Here is a 16,057-nt window from a genome sequence, read left to right as displayed (position 1 = left end):
TTTTTTTTTTTTTTTTTTTTTCTGTTTGATCTTGTAGACCAGACTATAGTTCATCTCCTTCTCTCCTTCTCTTTTTCTTCTTGTTCGATTCCTTTTTTTTTTTCTTTTTTTTTTTTTCTATGCTTGCAACCCAGGCGAAAGAGTGATGAGGATTTTTTATTTATTTTTCCTGTTTGATCTTTGTAGAAGGATCGTGTAATTGTTTGGTGATCTGTGAAATTTTGAGAATCTGACCTTTTTCTTTGGCCCTCTTTTCTGCTGTCTTGCATCGTTGCAGTTCGAGTTTAGGGCTTTATACTCTCTTTCTGTTCAATGGTTTTGGTGCAGAAACTATTGTAACGACCCTTCTCATCTTCAAGCTCCAGTGAAGCCATGGCCAGACCGATGACGGTGGAGAAGCTTGAAGGACAATGTTCTTTCGCGCCATCTCCAACAGTTTTCCCCGCAAAGTCCCACCAAATTGGCAGGACTTTGTGAGGGGTTGGGGTGGGAGAATTTTGCATCCACGTCAGCCGACAGGGAAAGGCACAAATATTTTTGTTGTCTTTTGAAAACCCCACCCCAGATAAACAAACGACTTTAAAACCTATGGGGTGGGATAATTCGTACAACTATCCCACCCCATAAATCCCACCCCATCAAACTCCCCCCTAAACAAACGGCCCCTAAGTAATCTCATATTTACCCACCAAGCTGCTTGTTATAATTCTACATAAACCAATAAAACTTTCCTATTGTAATTTTTATGAAGTTAATGACGATAGTCCACAAAGAGCAAACATGGCACATTCGCTTTCTTTTCTTGTCATTATATTTCAAGGGAAAGTTTTCCTTCACTCATGTTGAATATTTCACCTGAAAATCTAAGGCCATCATTAAGTAATCTCATATATACCAACCAAGCTCCCTACTGTAATTATATATACTTACCAACAAAACTTTCCTATTATAATTTTATGAAATTTATGACGACAATCCACGAAGAACAAACATGGCTAATTTGCTTTCTTTTCTTGTCATTATATTTAGTAGAAAGTTTTCCTTCACCCGTGTTAAAGAATTCACTCATAAATCTAAGGCCATCATTAAGTAATCTCATATTTACCAACCAAGCTCCCTATTATAATTCTATATATTTACCAACAAAACTTCTCTACTATAATTTTTATGAAATCAATGACGATAGTCACAAAGAATAAACATGGCACATTCACTTTTTTTTTTTTTTATCCTTATATTTAGGGAGAAGTTTTCTTTCACCCGTGTTAAAGAATTTAGGCTATCATTATCTCTCCCCCATCCTTTACACGATGGAGGTCCAAAATGCTCTTCACTATCCCAAACACCCTTCTAAGTTCAATAACGGTCTTCTTCATTCACCGTGGCTTTAAGGGAAACTCAATCCTTATATTTATGTCTTAAAATGAAAATATGATACACTTGTCTGTCACCTAATTGTGGGGGTTTCATCCTCCTAATATTGATTTTGTGTTCAAATAGTACAAACAAAAATTAAACTAGCTATTATGTTGTTCCTATAAAATAAGAGAGGTCTGCTTATTGAATTTGTTTATTCTATTTTATTATAATTGGAAAATGATTCATACGGGAGAGTGTGGCCCTGTGCCTAGACACATGGTGGGCAAAATTATTGATCAATCATCTATGAAATGGAATAGGAGAACTTTTGTGAATGCTTCCTCATGCATTTCTATCGATTCCATGCATGCGCAAGAAACACTTCCCTTCATTAATTTTTTTTTTTTTTAACCCTTCTTAAAGAAACCCTAAATAGTACTAAAACACCGATTCCAAGATCGATATAAAGTGAACCAATTTTTTTTACACCTTGGCTCACCAAGTAAGAAAACCGTTGGAAGAGTTAAAAAATGAGGAGGTTAGGTTTAGGGCATAAGCCTTGTTTATTTAGATCTTTGTTAATACTTAATATATAGTAAGCATACATGGCCAGGCTAATCTCACTTTACACTTTACAGCTAAAATTAATATATTTCCCTTATTTTATTTACTAAATTAATAACAGTTGAGGTAGCATTCCTTTTTGACATTTTCTATCCCCACTTCCCATATCATAATTTCCCTTGATTAAGGGAAGAACAAGAAAGCAAAGTAGTTGTTAACATCCAAAATGAACCCAATAGTGTCCCAATACATTAGAAAGAGAATGTTGAGCCACAACCCCATGAGTCGTGTGCTACTCTTGAAAGTCATAGAGAGAGAAGCTGTTCTATCTTGTATAGGCTGAGAAGAGAGAGAGGGACCAGTACCGCTCACTCAGTGCCACCACTACCAACCAGTCTTTTAAGACTTTTGACGAAAGAGAAAGAGGGGAAAAGAATCAGTCTCTCTCCCTTTCTCATAAGTGGGTCTAATCTAATTCTAATCTGTAACTCCCAACAGAATCAGACCACTAAATCATGGAGCAAACAAACAAGAAGCTCATTAATGCACTGATAGAATCACAAAGTGAGATTATGGGAGAACCCACCTCAAATGATAGAATTTCTACTCTGGTGGTTTTGGGTCCCTTGATTTGAAGTCTGAAGAAGCAAGAAAGATATTTAGAGTAGTAAATACCTGCTCCTTTGCTTTCTTCCTTTGGAGAGCTGAAACGACGCCATAGCAGTCTCTGAAAGATGGCTACACGGGGTAGCAGAGCGGAGAAAGTGAAGAGAATTTTCCAGCAATTCGACTTGAACAAAGATGGAGGTCTCAACAGAGAAGAAATGGCGGCTCTAGTCGTCGCCGTCAACCCTAGAGTCAAGTTCAGCGACGAGCAGATCAATGCTATCCTCGACGAGGTCTTCCGCACCTATGGTGAGTTCATCGATGGAGAAAAGGGTCTCACCTATGAGGGTCTTCTCCGTACCTACGATGACGGTGCTGGCGATGTCGATCGCGACTTCGACGCCCTCGGCCTTGAGTTCGACTCCGCTAAAGCCATGGAAATGACTTCCGAGGCCTCTTCATCATCGATTGCCGATGAGAGGGTGGTGGATCCTCATAAGAGGCAGAGGACCGCTGCCTGGGCGGCTTCACCGAACCATGGGATCGTCTTCGACGATACGTGGAAGCTTGTTGATGATTTGGAGATTCTGGTGAAAAGGTTGAAAGCGAAGCAGGCCAAGGATGGAACGATGAAGGGGGATAACTTTGATGTCTACTCCGACCCCGGCTGGTCTAGGGAATTGGGACCCTCTTCGGAGCTCTCGGTCTCGGAGAAAAGGGTCTTCTGGGACGACTCCACCCACGACTACGCCGTGTTCGTGAAGGAATTGGGGATTCTTAGAAGCAGAGCAGACGGCGCAAGGTCCAGAGAAGAAGCTTTCGATGGGCACATGGCGATTGGTCGGGTTCTGTACGAGCACCAACTGTTTAAGGAAGCTCTGGTCAGCTTCAAGCGGGCTTGCGAGCTTCAGCCCACCGACGTTAGGCCACATTTCAGGGCCGGCAACTGTTTGTACATTCTCGGGAGACACCCTGAGGCCAAAGAGGAGTTCCTCTTGGCTCTTGAGGCTGCCGAGGCCGGTGGGAACCAGTGGGCTTACCTTCTTCCCCAAATCCATGTTAATCTTGGGATTTCGCTCGAGGGTGAAGGTATGGTTTTAAGTGCTTGCGAGCATTACAGAGAAGCTGCAATCCTTTGTCCGACCCATTTTAGGGCTTTGAAGCTTCTTGGTAGTGCCCTTTTTGGAGTGGGAGAGCATAGGGCGGCCGAGAAGGCACTGGAAGAGGCTATTTTCTTGAAACCGGACTATGCAGATGCACATTGCGATCTGGGTTCCGCTTTGCATGCTATGGGGGAGGACGAGAGGGCAATTCAGGAGTTTCAGAAGGCCATAGATTTGAAGCCTGGGCATGTTGATGCTTTGTACAATTTGGGGGGGCTTTATGTGGATATGGGCAGGTATCAGAGAGCTTCAGAGATGTATACCAGGGTTCTGGCTGTCTGGCCAAACCATTGGAAGGCGCAGCTTAACAAGGCTGTATCTTTGTTGGGAGCCAATGAGTCTGAAGAAGCCAAGAAAGCACTAAAAGAAGCTTTCAAGATGACAAAAAGGGTTGAAGTACATGACACTATTGTTCATTTGAAGCAACTGCAGAGGAAGAAGACCGAGGGTAACAATGGCGCTGAAGGGGAGGGTGCATACATTGTGGTGGAGCAATCGAAGTTTAAGAAGGTGGGTAGGAGGACTACTTTGAGGCAGGACTTGGCCAGTGCCCTTGAAATCAGGGCTTTCCAGAGGCTCACCAGGTTGAGTCGATGTGATGTTGATCTTCTGAAGAAGGAAATGGCAGAAACAGAAGTTCCAGTGTCCTATTCTGGCAGCGGTGTTCCTGAGAAATCCATCCGCAAGGCTAACTTAGAGGAAACTCTCCGTAAATTGCTTAATTTCTTGAAACCTGAGACCTTCCAAGGAACTGTCAAAGCGATCAATGAGAGGATTCTTACTGTCTTGGATGATTCGGGCTCTGGTAGGGTGGATTTGGGTATGTTCTATGCTGTTCTTGCCCCTATATGTTCTGGCCCGGCTGAAAGACGCAAGAGGGTTGTGTTTGATGCACTTCTGTGGAGACCTGTGAATGAAGGTGGTGGAGTCCATATCAAGAAAGCTGATGCCATTAGGTACATCAAATTGTTGAGAGCTATTTATATTCCTTCCCATGGCGTCAGTGAAATTCTGGAAGTCCATGGAGAAGCTGATGTTTCACCAGTCTCCTTTTCAGAGTTCCTTGAAATGTTTAATGATAGGGATTGGGGTTTTGGAATCATGGCCACTCTATTGAAACTCGAGACTGGGGACAGAACACGCCATGGTCACCATGCTTGCTCTATCTGCCGTTATCCTATCGTAGGGTCTCGTTTTAAGGAGATGAAACTGCATTTCAGTTTATGTAGTCTATGCTATTGTGAAGGGAAGGTACCTTCTGCCTTCAAGCAGGAAGAGTATAGATTCAAGGAATATGGGAGTGAGGCTGAAGCCATGAAAGATAAGTGCATGTTCTTCAGTTTGCATTCTAAAAGCTCATCTGAAAATGATCCATAAATAGGTTGTATTAACTGTTTGAAGTTCTTGTAATATTCCCCAGAATTGTGCTAATCATGCAGTGTGACATAGATCATAGATGTGTTTGATCAGTATCTTGTGTCCTTGTATAATAAATGCCCTTGGTTGTGGATGCTCAGAATCTTTTCCTGGTAGCATGCGAAGTTATTCCTTCTCTTGTTTAGTTGTTTCTCCATACTTGTGATTTTATGTAGATGAAGCCATAGATGTGTATAACGTGTTCCCTAAGTTTCATTCCCTCTGTGTAATCATATTTGATATTTTTGAGCCAATTGACTGCGTGTTGTGAAGACTGCTCGACTACAAGCTTGACTTTCACTGAAGTTGTTAAATGGTGAAGGAGATTTGTTGCTGACTTGGTGGTTTTACCATTTGTTTGCTTCCTTAGGGTTGAGTGCAATTTTATTTGGTTCCCAGACCCTGACTGTTTCTATAATGTCTCTTTTTTCTGTAGTACAAGATGCTAATTTCTCTTATCTTCTTGTTACAACTAAGGGTGGGCAATGATCACAAATATAAGGCAAACTTCTTGTACTTGAAATTGCTAGTTGACGATATAACTTAATGAAATAGAGGGAATGTTATAATGAGACTATAAAAAACATAGATAAAACTTTTATGAAGTTGAATCCACAACCTCCTCTTAACAGTCTCGAAGAAGTTATTTCTCAATGATTTATTAGCCTAGTTTTTTCAACCTTGATAATTGGGGTTGGTGGTAAACCCATAGGGCTTATCTCTTAGTAATCAGAAGCTGGTAATATGTAGTTCTGTAGGCAATCCAAGTGGAACTGTTGCATAGATTACAACCAAAGTTAGGCCACCATTACCATTCCCACCCTAAGGGATGCTACCTCAAATGGCAATTTTTTTTATTTTTTTTTTATATTTGCCGATACACACAGCAGCAGAATAATGACAACAATAGCACATTAAAATTGTCTTTATTCTTGAAGCATTGAATTTCAGAAAAGTTCTTATAGTCTCATGCGTGTATTGATGCTTCAGAATCTCATTCTAGTAATTTCAAATTTTCTCATCTCTGATCCCTGAAATTAGGTAAACAAACAGTCCAACTCAGTATCCACTACACAACCTCTGAATTCCAAGCCACAAAACCACTTTAAATTATAATCATCATACTATCAACAGCACTGGTGCATTCCGGGGTTTCAAAGAACCCGGTTCTTTTTCTTGACACTTGTAGTGTAGTGAGATTCTAGCTACATAGTTCTATAGGACATTTGGAATTCTGGTGGTGACTTCCAACCGAAACCTGCATTAATCCACACCAAACTTTGATAAACAGCCATCCGTATCTTTCCTCCCTTATCTTTATTGCATTTGCATGAATAAAATATTTCCCCTACTATTTAGGTGGTCTTGGCCATCACAGCTATCTGCCAAGAGTTGAAGTAGAGAAAATTTTGAGGTAATCAGAACTGTCAAGTGTCAAATATGATTTCTAGACTATAACACAAAAGATGGAATTCATTTACTTTTCCTTCCATACTTCTTGTATGTTTTGTCTACAGTCTGCAGAACTGCATAAGCAGATAAGCTTTTCCACATTACCTCTTTCTACTGGTGTTTCAAACTTCAGGATGAGGAAACAGAAGCCCCTCTGTCTCTACCATACCCTTGGTAACTTTTCTTTCCTTTTCTAATTTTTTGTCCTGTCGTATTTGGGGGTGTGGATGGGCAAGGGAAATACTTTGGTCAAAAGATTGAACCAAGCATGGGAAGTCGGTTGTCAATTTCTCATACTCATGCATACCATCGAAAAGAATTCACATTGGTTAGGGTTATCCAACCAAGTAAAGTGTGCCTGAAATGTTTCATGTGTACTGGTGGAATTTTCAGAGAACCTAGAGCTTTCTTGTAGGATTCTTTGATGGAGAGAGCCATGTTATGCTTCTTAATAGTTATATGATGTGGAAAATTGATTGAACCATACTCTTTAGTGTTGATGCAGATTGTGCGACATATGCAAGGTTGTTTAAGAGAGCCAGTAGAAACTGTTTGTTTCCTTTATACTCAGTTCTCTGGGGTAACATTGTCGTTCTTTAGCTGTAACTTGTCACCAGCTGTAGAGGATTTTTGTGGTTGACCACTTCAAACGCTTGATCCCCCCCCCCCCCCCACAACACACACACACACACAAACACAAAACCAATAATGCAGATATTGAGATTTGTTAGAGATTCTCCTACTGTTACTATGAGAACTGAAAGTTTTAGAGACTTATCTATGCTGTCATTTCAGTTACAGATGAGTGTTTTCCTTTTGCAGATGAGTTAAGAGTAATATATATCTCATGAAGCTCATCCTTTCAGTTAGCTTGCTTAGTTGTGAAGCCTCCTTTTTATCTTTTATTCATCCTGTATTGTTAGCAAAGAGATGGCATTTGATTAGGTTTCAAGAATTCTAGAAAATGGGTTTATGTTAAGAGTAATATATATCTCATGAAGCTCATCCTTTCAGTTAGCTTGCTTAGTTGTGAAGCCTCCTTTTTATTTTTTATTCATCCTGTATTGTTAGCAAAGAGATGGCATTTGATTAGGTTTCAAGAATTCTAGAAAATGGGTTTATGTTTTGTACTCTTTCACACCAACATTATGCTCATGTAATCCTGAATCCTCCCTGTTGGATTCTTTATGTGCATTGCTATTACAAGTAATGGTGGTGACAGGCAATTGCAGGCATGAAAGGCATACTGTATGTATCATGAAGTATTGCAAATTCGAAACAGAACTCGGTGTTTGTACACTGGTTTACTTTCTACAGTAAAGTTGGGATGAAGTATTGCAGATGCTTTTTTCAATAGGTTGAAATATCACGATTTCAATTCTCAACTTACTTTTGCTTCGTTGTTCATCGTTCCCTCCTCTTGTTCGGTTACTTTTCCTACTTTTCCATGCTTTGCACCCTGATGCTGCAAAACAGAAACAATCCTAACAATAAACTTCTATTCCATGGATGCAGGGATTTTGAATCCAATCTTGTACAGATTTCTCTAATCCACCACAACAACTACTGGTTTGGACTTTGGATGCTGCTTAAAGCAAAACCAATAAAGAAAATATTCACACAATGAGCAATTTTTCGCTCTCTTTACTGTACCCTTCTCCATTGGAAACAATGAAAAATCCACACCCCTCAAGTCTGAAGAAGAATCACCATTTGCAGGCAATGTTAAGTGAAGCAAAACCCAGAAGCCAAACGGATTTTCATTTTTGCATTTTAATGTTTCAGTTCAGACAACATAGCCCAAAGTAGCCGCACAACACCAACATCATACATAATATCCTTTCTTCCTCTAAACACTTGAAAGTGGCCAACTAGACTACTCATCTAAAGTATCAATGTCCAATCCTGAAAAGCCCCTTATGATAACCCATTACACTTAATAGTAGAGCCTTTGGCTAAGTAGCTTCAGAACCTTGGTTGGCATCCAATCAAGTCAAAACTTAACTGCAACATTAAAATAAAAAGGGTTTTAACATATGGTTCAATCCACCAATAAAATAAATCACCTCGGATAGAAGATACAACTTCGTTGAAAAATTCAGTTCCAAAATACAAGATTCATATACTTCTCCGGGAAGAAAATATTACTACGAAGACAAACTTGGGTGAAAGAAGAATTCCTTCATCATGAGCATTAGCAGAGACCCAAAAGGGGTAGGTCCGACCCCAATTAGGGGCTGTCAATTGATCAGTTTGGGCCAAATTGGTTCAATGTGGGAACGCTGAACCCAAAACCACACTATTAAAGGAAGGTTGGCTCAGTTTGGTTTCAGATTCTTATCGGAGTGTTATCAAGTTGATTTTGAGTTCGATTTAACATGTATGTGTATGCATAAATTTAAAATAAATCTTTACATGAAAAAACATAAGAGTTCTTTTCTTAAATTTTAAGGCCACTTTTGAGCCTGATACATTCACATTTTATGAGAGAAATATATTTTGGTCCTTTTTTTTTTATACCCAGGGTGTCCGGATCTTTAACCCGACTAGTCCCTGGAGTCACTATGATACTACTTACACAAGACGAGACAGAAATTCTTGTGTGATTGTCCCAAGAAGTTAGGTGCACCAGCGAAAGTTTGATCACGGGACCTCGCCTCTTGAGACAGAATACCATGTCCCCTCCAAGCCAACTGTGACCTCCTTTAAATACATGAGAAGTGGCTTCATTACTCCCCAACCCCCTCCCCCACTACAACAGGCGACAGATACACAAGTCCCAACCCCCTTCTTTCCTTGAATCCCGGAAGAAGATCCGTTTCTTGTCTTGAACATTTTCCTCCACAGGTTTCCAAGCTGGCTTTTTGAAATGTCCACAATACTTCTATAACTTCAGTTGAATTCACCAGCTTTTCACATAGTTCAAACTCCAATTTTTCTTTGTTCACTTCAAGATTTAAGAACTCAATGGTGAGCTAAAGCAAATAAAAACATCATTATACATGAGTATATATACTGGGGCCTATAATGAAAACATCTTCAACTGGAGTATGGATGCAAAGATAGATCAGCAATGCCAGCAATTAGATCATCAAGTGCTTCCTCATTTGAATCAGTGCCACCATCTGGAGTTGATGGTGTAGCTCGCAGGGAACTTTCTGTAAGAGCCTTTTTTAACTGTTTGACAAGTTCATCTTCCTCAGTAGGTGTATCCAGATCCCAGACCTTGAAGATATCACCAGATGACGAGTCAAACTCATTTGTGGACCATAAATCTACTCCATCATCTCCATTTTCCCCTGCATCATGAGGATTCAGGAAGTCACTTCGCACGTAACTGCAATATCTTGCTGTTTCAGCTTTTTCACTGTCAGGAACAAGGTCATCATCAGTTACATCTGGAAATTGTGCATTTTTTGTTTCTTCAATAGAAGGAACGAGGTAAACACCAGTTCCTTCTGGATATGATGCACTTCCTGCCTCGTCATCCTCATTCATGGGAAGAAGCTCACCAGAAGTTTCTCTTGAATGTGAACCATTTTCAGCTTCCAAAGTCTCAATATGTGAATTGGATTGGGAATTGACAATGTCTAATAGTGCATCTTTTAGAGCATCCCAATCACTATCAAACAGTTCAGGATCATTAACCAAGCAAGAATCAACCCATGCTACATCTTCTGAGGAGAGTGCATCCCCAATCTGGTCAGAACCTTTTGAATTTGAAATAGGGCCTTGCAAAACATCGCCTTCTAATGCCATGGCTACAGAAATGTTGGCAATAATGTCAGTGGAAGGAAAATAACTTGTTAACAGCCGTGAAAACATACCACAAACAGAAAGATTGTATGGACCATTTGGGTGAAAAGAAGTGAAGGAGGGAAGAAGACATTGACCCTCTAGCATGCAACTGTTGGCAGACATCCATGCTACCCAACGTTAATAATAAGACTAATGAGACACATAATCAACAATTCGGCAAATATTTGATGGGACAATCACCATGTTCTTCCCTATTGCAACAGCCTAGAAGAGTGTCAATGATCAGAAAGTTATGGTCAATTACAACCAAGTCAATATTAGGCATAAGATATCCAGATGAGTCAAACTTGGGTCTCTGCCCAGACATGCATGCAAGGCAGGGTACAACTTCCAATTTCCCCCACTCCTGACAAATACTTCTAAAGAAAATGAGAAAAAAGCAATAAAATAAGGGTGCATGAGTGCATCTTGTCACCAAATGGTGAACTAACAAGTTGTAACCTTCTTTTAATTGCCCATTGTCTTATTCTCAAGCATTATTTAATGTAGTATATATGTGAAATGACAGAATTTACCCTCATTGAAAAAAACAGTTTTCTTAAAATGGCAAAAAAGTAAGGTTACAACTTCTCAGTTCACCACTTTGGTAGTTTGGTTATAATAAGATTTTACCAATAAATACAGCAATATGAACAGTTGCAATGAACATGCATAGCTCAAGGCATGAAAGGGGAATTCAGTTGACAAAACAAGACCAACAGGAAATTGTAAAGCAGAACATGCACTCACAGTCACACATTTGGCATATATCATAATGATTTTGTTCTAAGCTAATCCAATTCTCTTGTAAAGCTGTAAATGATTCAATCAGACCAGTGCCAGCTTCATAGAAGTCTGAAACAACTTAGAGTGTTAGTGCCAGACCCTCCAAATATTGGATACCATTCAACTCCTAGGAACCTTGATTTATTGTTTGGAATTTGACCCTCTTCAAGCCTCATACAAAGAAAGTTGGGAGTGTAGTTCCAATCTACCTCACATGTTGACAGCTTGCAGAAAGCCAAGTACTCTAAATAAAGTGACAGAAAAAAAAGGGGGAAAAAGTAACTCCCCCTCACAGTGAAATTTCTAATGTTGCATAGACATGATATCATCTGAAAAAAGTTTTCACTGGATAAAATAAAGTTATCTAGAACATATAAACTTGGACATTCAAAACCAACTTTGAGAGCTTCCATACTTAAGGCTCAATCTGGTTGGAAGTGAAAGTAAAGATAGGAGCACTGAAATTAAAACAAAGTGAATTATAAACTTCTGTAATCATTGCCAACAGTGACCGTGTACACCCAAAAAAACATTCCAAATTAAGTAATCAAATTTTTTACTTTTGCTATCAAATTCTTGGATTTGAATAGGGAACTATAGATTCCATTTGAAAGTTTAATGACCATAAATTTTGTAAGATTTTAAGTTAGTTACACCGTCATGATTATAACCCCTTCTATTTTCATAAACTAATTTCACTTCCCTTCATTTCCCTTTACTTGCAACTAGAAGGAGCCTAAATGTATAATGATAATGTAATAGTTACAAGTCCTTGATAACGACTTGCTGCAGAAATTAACAGCTACCAAGACACATATAAAGCAAATCTGATTTATTTAGAACTATGATTACACAAATATCACGTATATTGGTGGATAATGGGGTTATACAACCTGCCTGTCACCTCTCCCCTGCCCCCTATTCTCCCCCCCCCCCCAATGATAGGGCACTGCAACATTACAGATTTCGATATGCACACAAAAAACTTGCTGGTGCTTCAGGAATGTGGTGCAGAAAGCAACCTTTAAGATACGACTTTCCAAAGCACCTGGTGAGATAGTTTATCAGCCATTCACATTACACCTCCTGAGAAATACAAGAAGAAGTTGAGTATGATCTAGCAGTACATTTCTTCAATGATAAGGAAATAACCCCTTCATTTTAAAACCTAAACATTGTGCTAATCCAGTGATCACAATCCAAGAGATGGTGAACCACCGCAGATCAGAAGTTTAATAATCTGATTAACTATCGAGAGAGAGAGAGAGAGAGAGAGAGAGAGAGAGGAGTCACATGTAATGTCCCTACAAAATCACATCAACCTTCCAAAAAGAATGCACCCCCTGCTATACAAAATAATCCTACCAAAAAAATAAAAAAATAAAAGAAAAGAAAGAGAGTCCTTTTTCCAAGAGAATGCAAAATTTCAATAATTTGTTGACTGAACAATAAAATCTTAGACTTGAGACAGAATGCTACCTTAGGCACGCAAACATTTCATTTCACACCTCACTATTACTAAATCAATCTTCTAGCACCTACACCACTTGAAGATATTACACTAGAAGGGTTACTTGTCATGTATTGTGAGTAACAACGTGTGGGTGGCCATTAGCAAGGGTCACGGTCGCTAATTATGACCAAGGAATAGAATAGATGAGCTCAAGTTTTGGCACAAGGTGGGCTTCATTACCAGCAGAATGAAGTGTGAAGCATTTTGTTCCAAAACTTGCCAGTTGCCAGGTACTGTACTAGTTGTGGATGCAGGCAGGTAAATTTGCATTGGAATTATGGTAATAGCAGTATTTTGCCAAGTAACCCTTCCAAAGGAAACAACAACTGCCTAGCACAGTTGATGAGGTTGTGGTGTGTAAATCCCACACTCACCAAGCTAGCAGTATTTTGCCAAGTAACCCTCCCAAAGGAAACAACAACTGCCTAGCACAGTTGGTGAGGTTGTGGTGTGTAAATCCCACACTCACCAGGAGGTCTTGAGTTCAAGTCTCCTGGCTGTTATCTTCCCCCTTCCCCCTTCCCCCCTTCTATACTCTAACCATAAAAAAAAAAAAAAAAAAAAAAAAATCCAACGAAAATAAATTGTGAGGTACTGCAAAACGCAAGATATATGGAGACTGTATGCCCAAACTGTGGTCCTCCTCAATAATGACATTTCCAAACAGCTTACAAGAAATGAAATAAAACGAATTCATCCAACAGACTTCCAGTAAGCCCTCCAAGAGAGGGGAACCGATAACAGTCATTGATTCCACAATCTCAGAAAGAAAAAAAGGCAAAAAAAAAAGTCAGAATTTCCCATTCTCTTGCAAAGTGTCTGATCATCAGAAAGAACCCAATACAAAGAGCCCTACTACTGGCACTACTCGATTTCACAAAGGTCGGCTGGGTTTGCATCTTCTTCGTCCACCCCCCACCCCCACCCCCACCCCCTTGTTATTTCCTTGAATCGCATCCATGGCAGAAGCAATTTAGAAAGTTTTTTCATTATAACTACAAATAATGACCAAGAAAATCAAATTTCAAACGAAAAGAATGAGGAGAAGAAGGAAGAAAAAGTACCTTTATCGATGCAAAAACGATTTTCAAACCCTAAACTTCAAAACAGATACACGAACTAGACTGAGAGAGAAAGAAAGCACAAGGAAGGAACAAAATAAATTCACAAAGAAAGAAAAAAGCATTAGGCGCTAACGCAAGAAACAAACGAGTCTTGGAGCGAACCGACGGCTATATCAATGGAAACGAATCAATTAGTGGTTCAACCGTGGGGTTGATCGGGTTGACTCAAATGTGTATTAAACATTGATTGTATAAAGGCCCGTGCATAATTTTGAGACGTTCAAAAGGTGTGGGTACAGTCCAATAGGTTGGAGACAGGGAATCGAACCTGAGACTTTGTCCTTATCCACACAATCCCTAATTTGCCCTAACCATCTGGGCAACCCAAAGATGGATAGTATTCTTTTTTTCTTTTTTCTTTCTTGCAACAAGATTGATCTCATCTTTTTTTTCATTTTTTTTTCATTGATTTATTTTTTTCCTTTAATAACAAAATTGCTTTCTTATCTCATATTTTATCAAAGATTTGATCATCGGACATCCTTGCATTTGAGTTCCATAATTAGAATTATTAGATTGCATCATAGAATCGACCTATCAAAAAATTCCAACTAGTCCCAAAAAAACCTTTCTGCCACTTACTAATATCAATGCAACTGGGTCTCTACATTTTGATTTTTTTTTTCCCCCAAAAGCCCAATGTATGCCCCCTAACAAGGGCTTGGGCATTTTCCGTAGCCCACCCAATGTGCAAGAGATTTGATATAATTATGAGAAAACAGAGCAGAACTGCTATTTAATAGGATCCACAATGTGAAAAGCATGTTTGTGCTGGAGTTGCCCCCCAATAGTTGATGAGTCACGAGAACATTGTTTGATGTGACGTAGACATGTGTAATAGAGGCATAAGCATAGGCATTTGAATACTCTAATACAAAGATGTGATTTGATTCAAATGAAAAGAACAAAAAGAATTAGGGTAAATTAGGCACCATTTGATAACGTTTATGTTATTTCAATAAAAATAGATTTTCACGTTTTCAAAAACAAAACGGATTTTTTTTTGTGTTTAATAAACCTGTTTCTTGAAACGTGTTTTGCAAACATAATGCCACTAAAAACTCCAATAGTATCATCGGATGCCTAAAAGAGAGAGAGGGTTCGGTTGCCTCTTTTTAGGTTTAAATAGTTGAGAGATTTATCAGATACAATAGTCTTTTTTTTTCCTCTCAAATTCAGTTTTAGAAACGACGAAACAAGTACGTCAAAGTCATTTCTAGAATTGTAAATAATTTTGATTTATGTTTCTAGATATGGGTGAAACAAAACAACTTTATCAAACACTTTTTATGTTATTTCTCCGTTTCTGAGAACAAGAAAACGCAAAAACGGCAGAAACAAAATGTTGTCAAACAGTGCCTTAATATGACCCTAAAAGAAGTGACTAACAAGGAAAGATATGCATAACTTACATTTAATAACAAGTATGATCATAATAGAGTTGACGTAGGGAACGTTGAGAAAACAACTTGAGAAGTTAGATGATACCATTGAAGAAGAAAACTCTAATGTCTAAATTCTCCTTTGATACAAAATAAAGAGTGATTTAATTGCTGAACCTCATTAATGCTAATCTAATAATTAAGGGTCCAATTTTAAGAATGAATATATTGGTTAATATTTATTGTGTACGATACCATGACAGTATGGCTATGTACTCTTAATTGGTGGACATATGTGATATGTCTACCATCATAATCACATCATTTTTTTTTTTCTCTCTTTCATATGTTCTTATAGGAAGACAAAACATTATAGAGGAAACAAACAGTACAGTAGAATCACTGAATTAGGAAGAAGAAGAAGATGAAGATGGAAAGAAATATGGACAAAAAGGTTAGGGAAAGTGGTTGGTGGAGCTAATATCCAAAGGCGGCCTGTGTCTGCTACTTACCCCAACCTAAATGCCATTGTTATTTCCTCTCACTTATTAGAGAGAGAGAGAGAGAGATTATTTTCCCTATATCACTTATTATAGAGAGAGAGACTTACTTACCACAACCTAAATGCCATTTTTTCTCCCCACTTATTATAGAGAGAGAGAGAGAGAGAGAGAGAGAGAGAGAGCTTTATCACTATTCAATATAGGGTTATGGGCCAGTGGCACTGTTGAGGCCGCATGGGTGGTCGGTAACATCCCATGATCCACAGTTAACTGGAAGATGAAACACTGAACCTAACAGTCCATGACAAGAGACACAAGTCCCAATTAAAACTCCTGAAATCCTGATAGGCCTTGGGGAAATATATAGTCCCATTTGGAAGTTTTTTTTTTT

The 16,057-nt window shown here is 38.9% G+C and overlaps 2 protein-coding genes across 4 annotated transcripts; one reads left to right on the top strand and one right to left on the bottom strand.

Moving 5' to 3' along the window:
• Nucleotides 1-2,285: 2,285 nt before the first annotated feature.
• On the top strand, nucleotides 2,286-5,253 carry LOC122074020 (uncharacterized TPR repeat-containing protein At1g05150-like). The gene has a single exon (XM_042638801.1). It carries the CDS (start codon nucleotides 2,658-2,660, stop codon nucleotides 5,067-5,069), a length of 2,412 nt encoding a protein of 803 aa, XP_042494735.1. The 5' UTR covers nucleotides 2,286-2,657; the 3' UTR covers nucleotides 5,070-5,253.
• Nucleotides 5,254-9,421: 4,168 nt separating this feature from the next.
• Nucleotides 9,422-13,857, bottom strand: LOC122072678. 3 transcript variants are annotated; one of them, XM_042637064.1, is made up of 3 exons: nucleotides 13,722-13,812; nucleotides 12,167-12,230; nucleotides 9,422-10,321 (listed from the first exon to the last, which is right to left on the bottom strand). In XM_042637064.1, the coding sequence occupies exon 3, from the start codon at nucleotides 10,317-10,319 to the stop codon at nucleotides 9,600-9,602; it is 720 nt and encodes a 239-aa protein (XP_042492998.1). In that variant the 5' UTR covers nucleotides 10,320-10,321; nucleotides 12,167-12,230; nucleotides 13,722-13,812; the 3' UTR covers nucleotides 9,422-9,599. The 3 variants fall into 3 exon arrangements, with proteins under 3 accessions (XP_042492998.1, XP_042492999.1, XP_042492997.1); XM_042637065.1 differs by lacking the exon at nucleotides 12,167-12,230 and having other exon boundaries at nucleotides 13,722-13,857; XM_042637063.1 differs by lacking the exons at nucleotides 12,167-12,230; nucleotides 13,722-13,812 and adding an exon at nucleotides 10,454-12,039.
• Nucleotides 13,858-16,057: the final 2,200 nt, after the last annotated feature.

This window comes from Macadamia integrifolia, chromosome 3 (genome assembly GCF_013358625.1).
Source record: "Macadamia integrifolia cultivar HAES 741 chromosome 3, SCU_Mint_v3, whole genome shotgun sequence".
In the NCBI taxonomy this organism is placed as follows: Eukaryota; Viridiplantae; Streptophyta; class Magnoliopsida; order Proteales; family Proteaceae; genus Macadamia; species Macadamia integrifolia.
The sequence above is the reverse complement of the archived record's forward strand: the minus strand, read 5'-3'. Positions and strand labels throughout refer to the sequence as shown.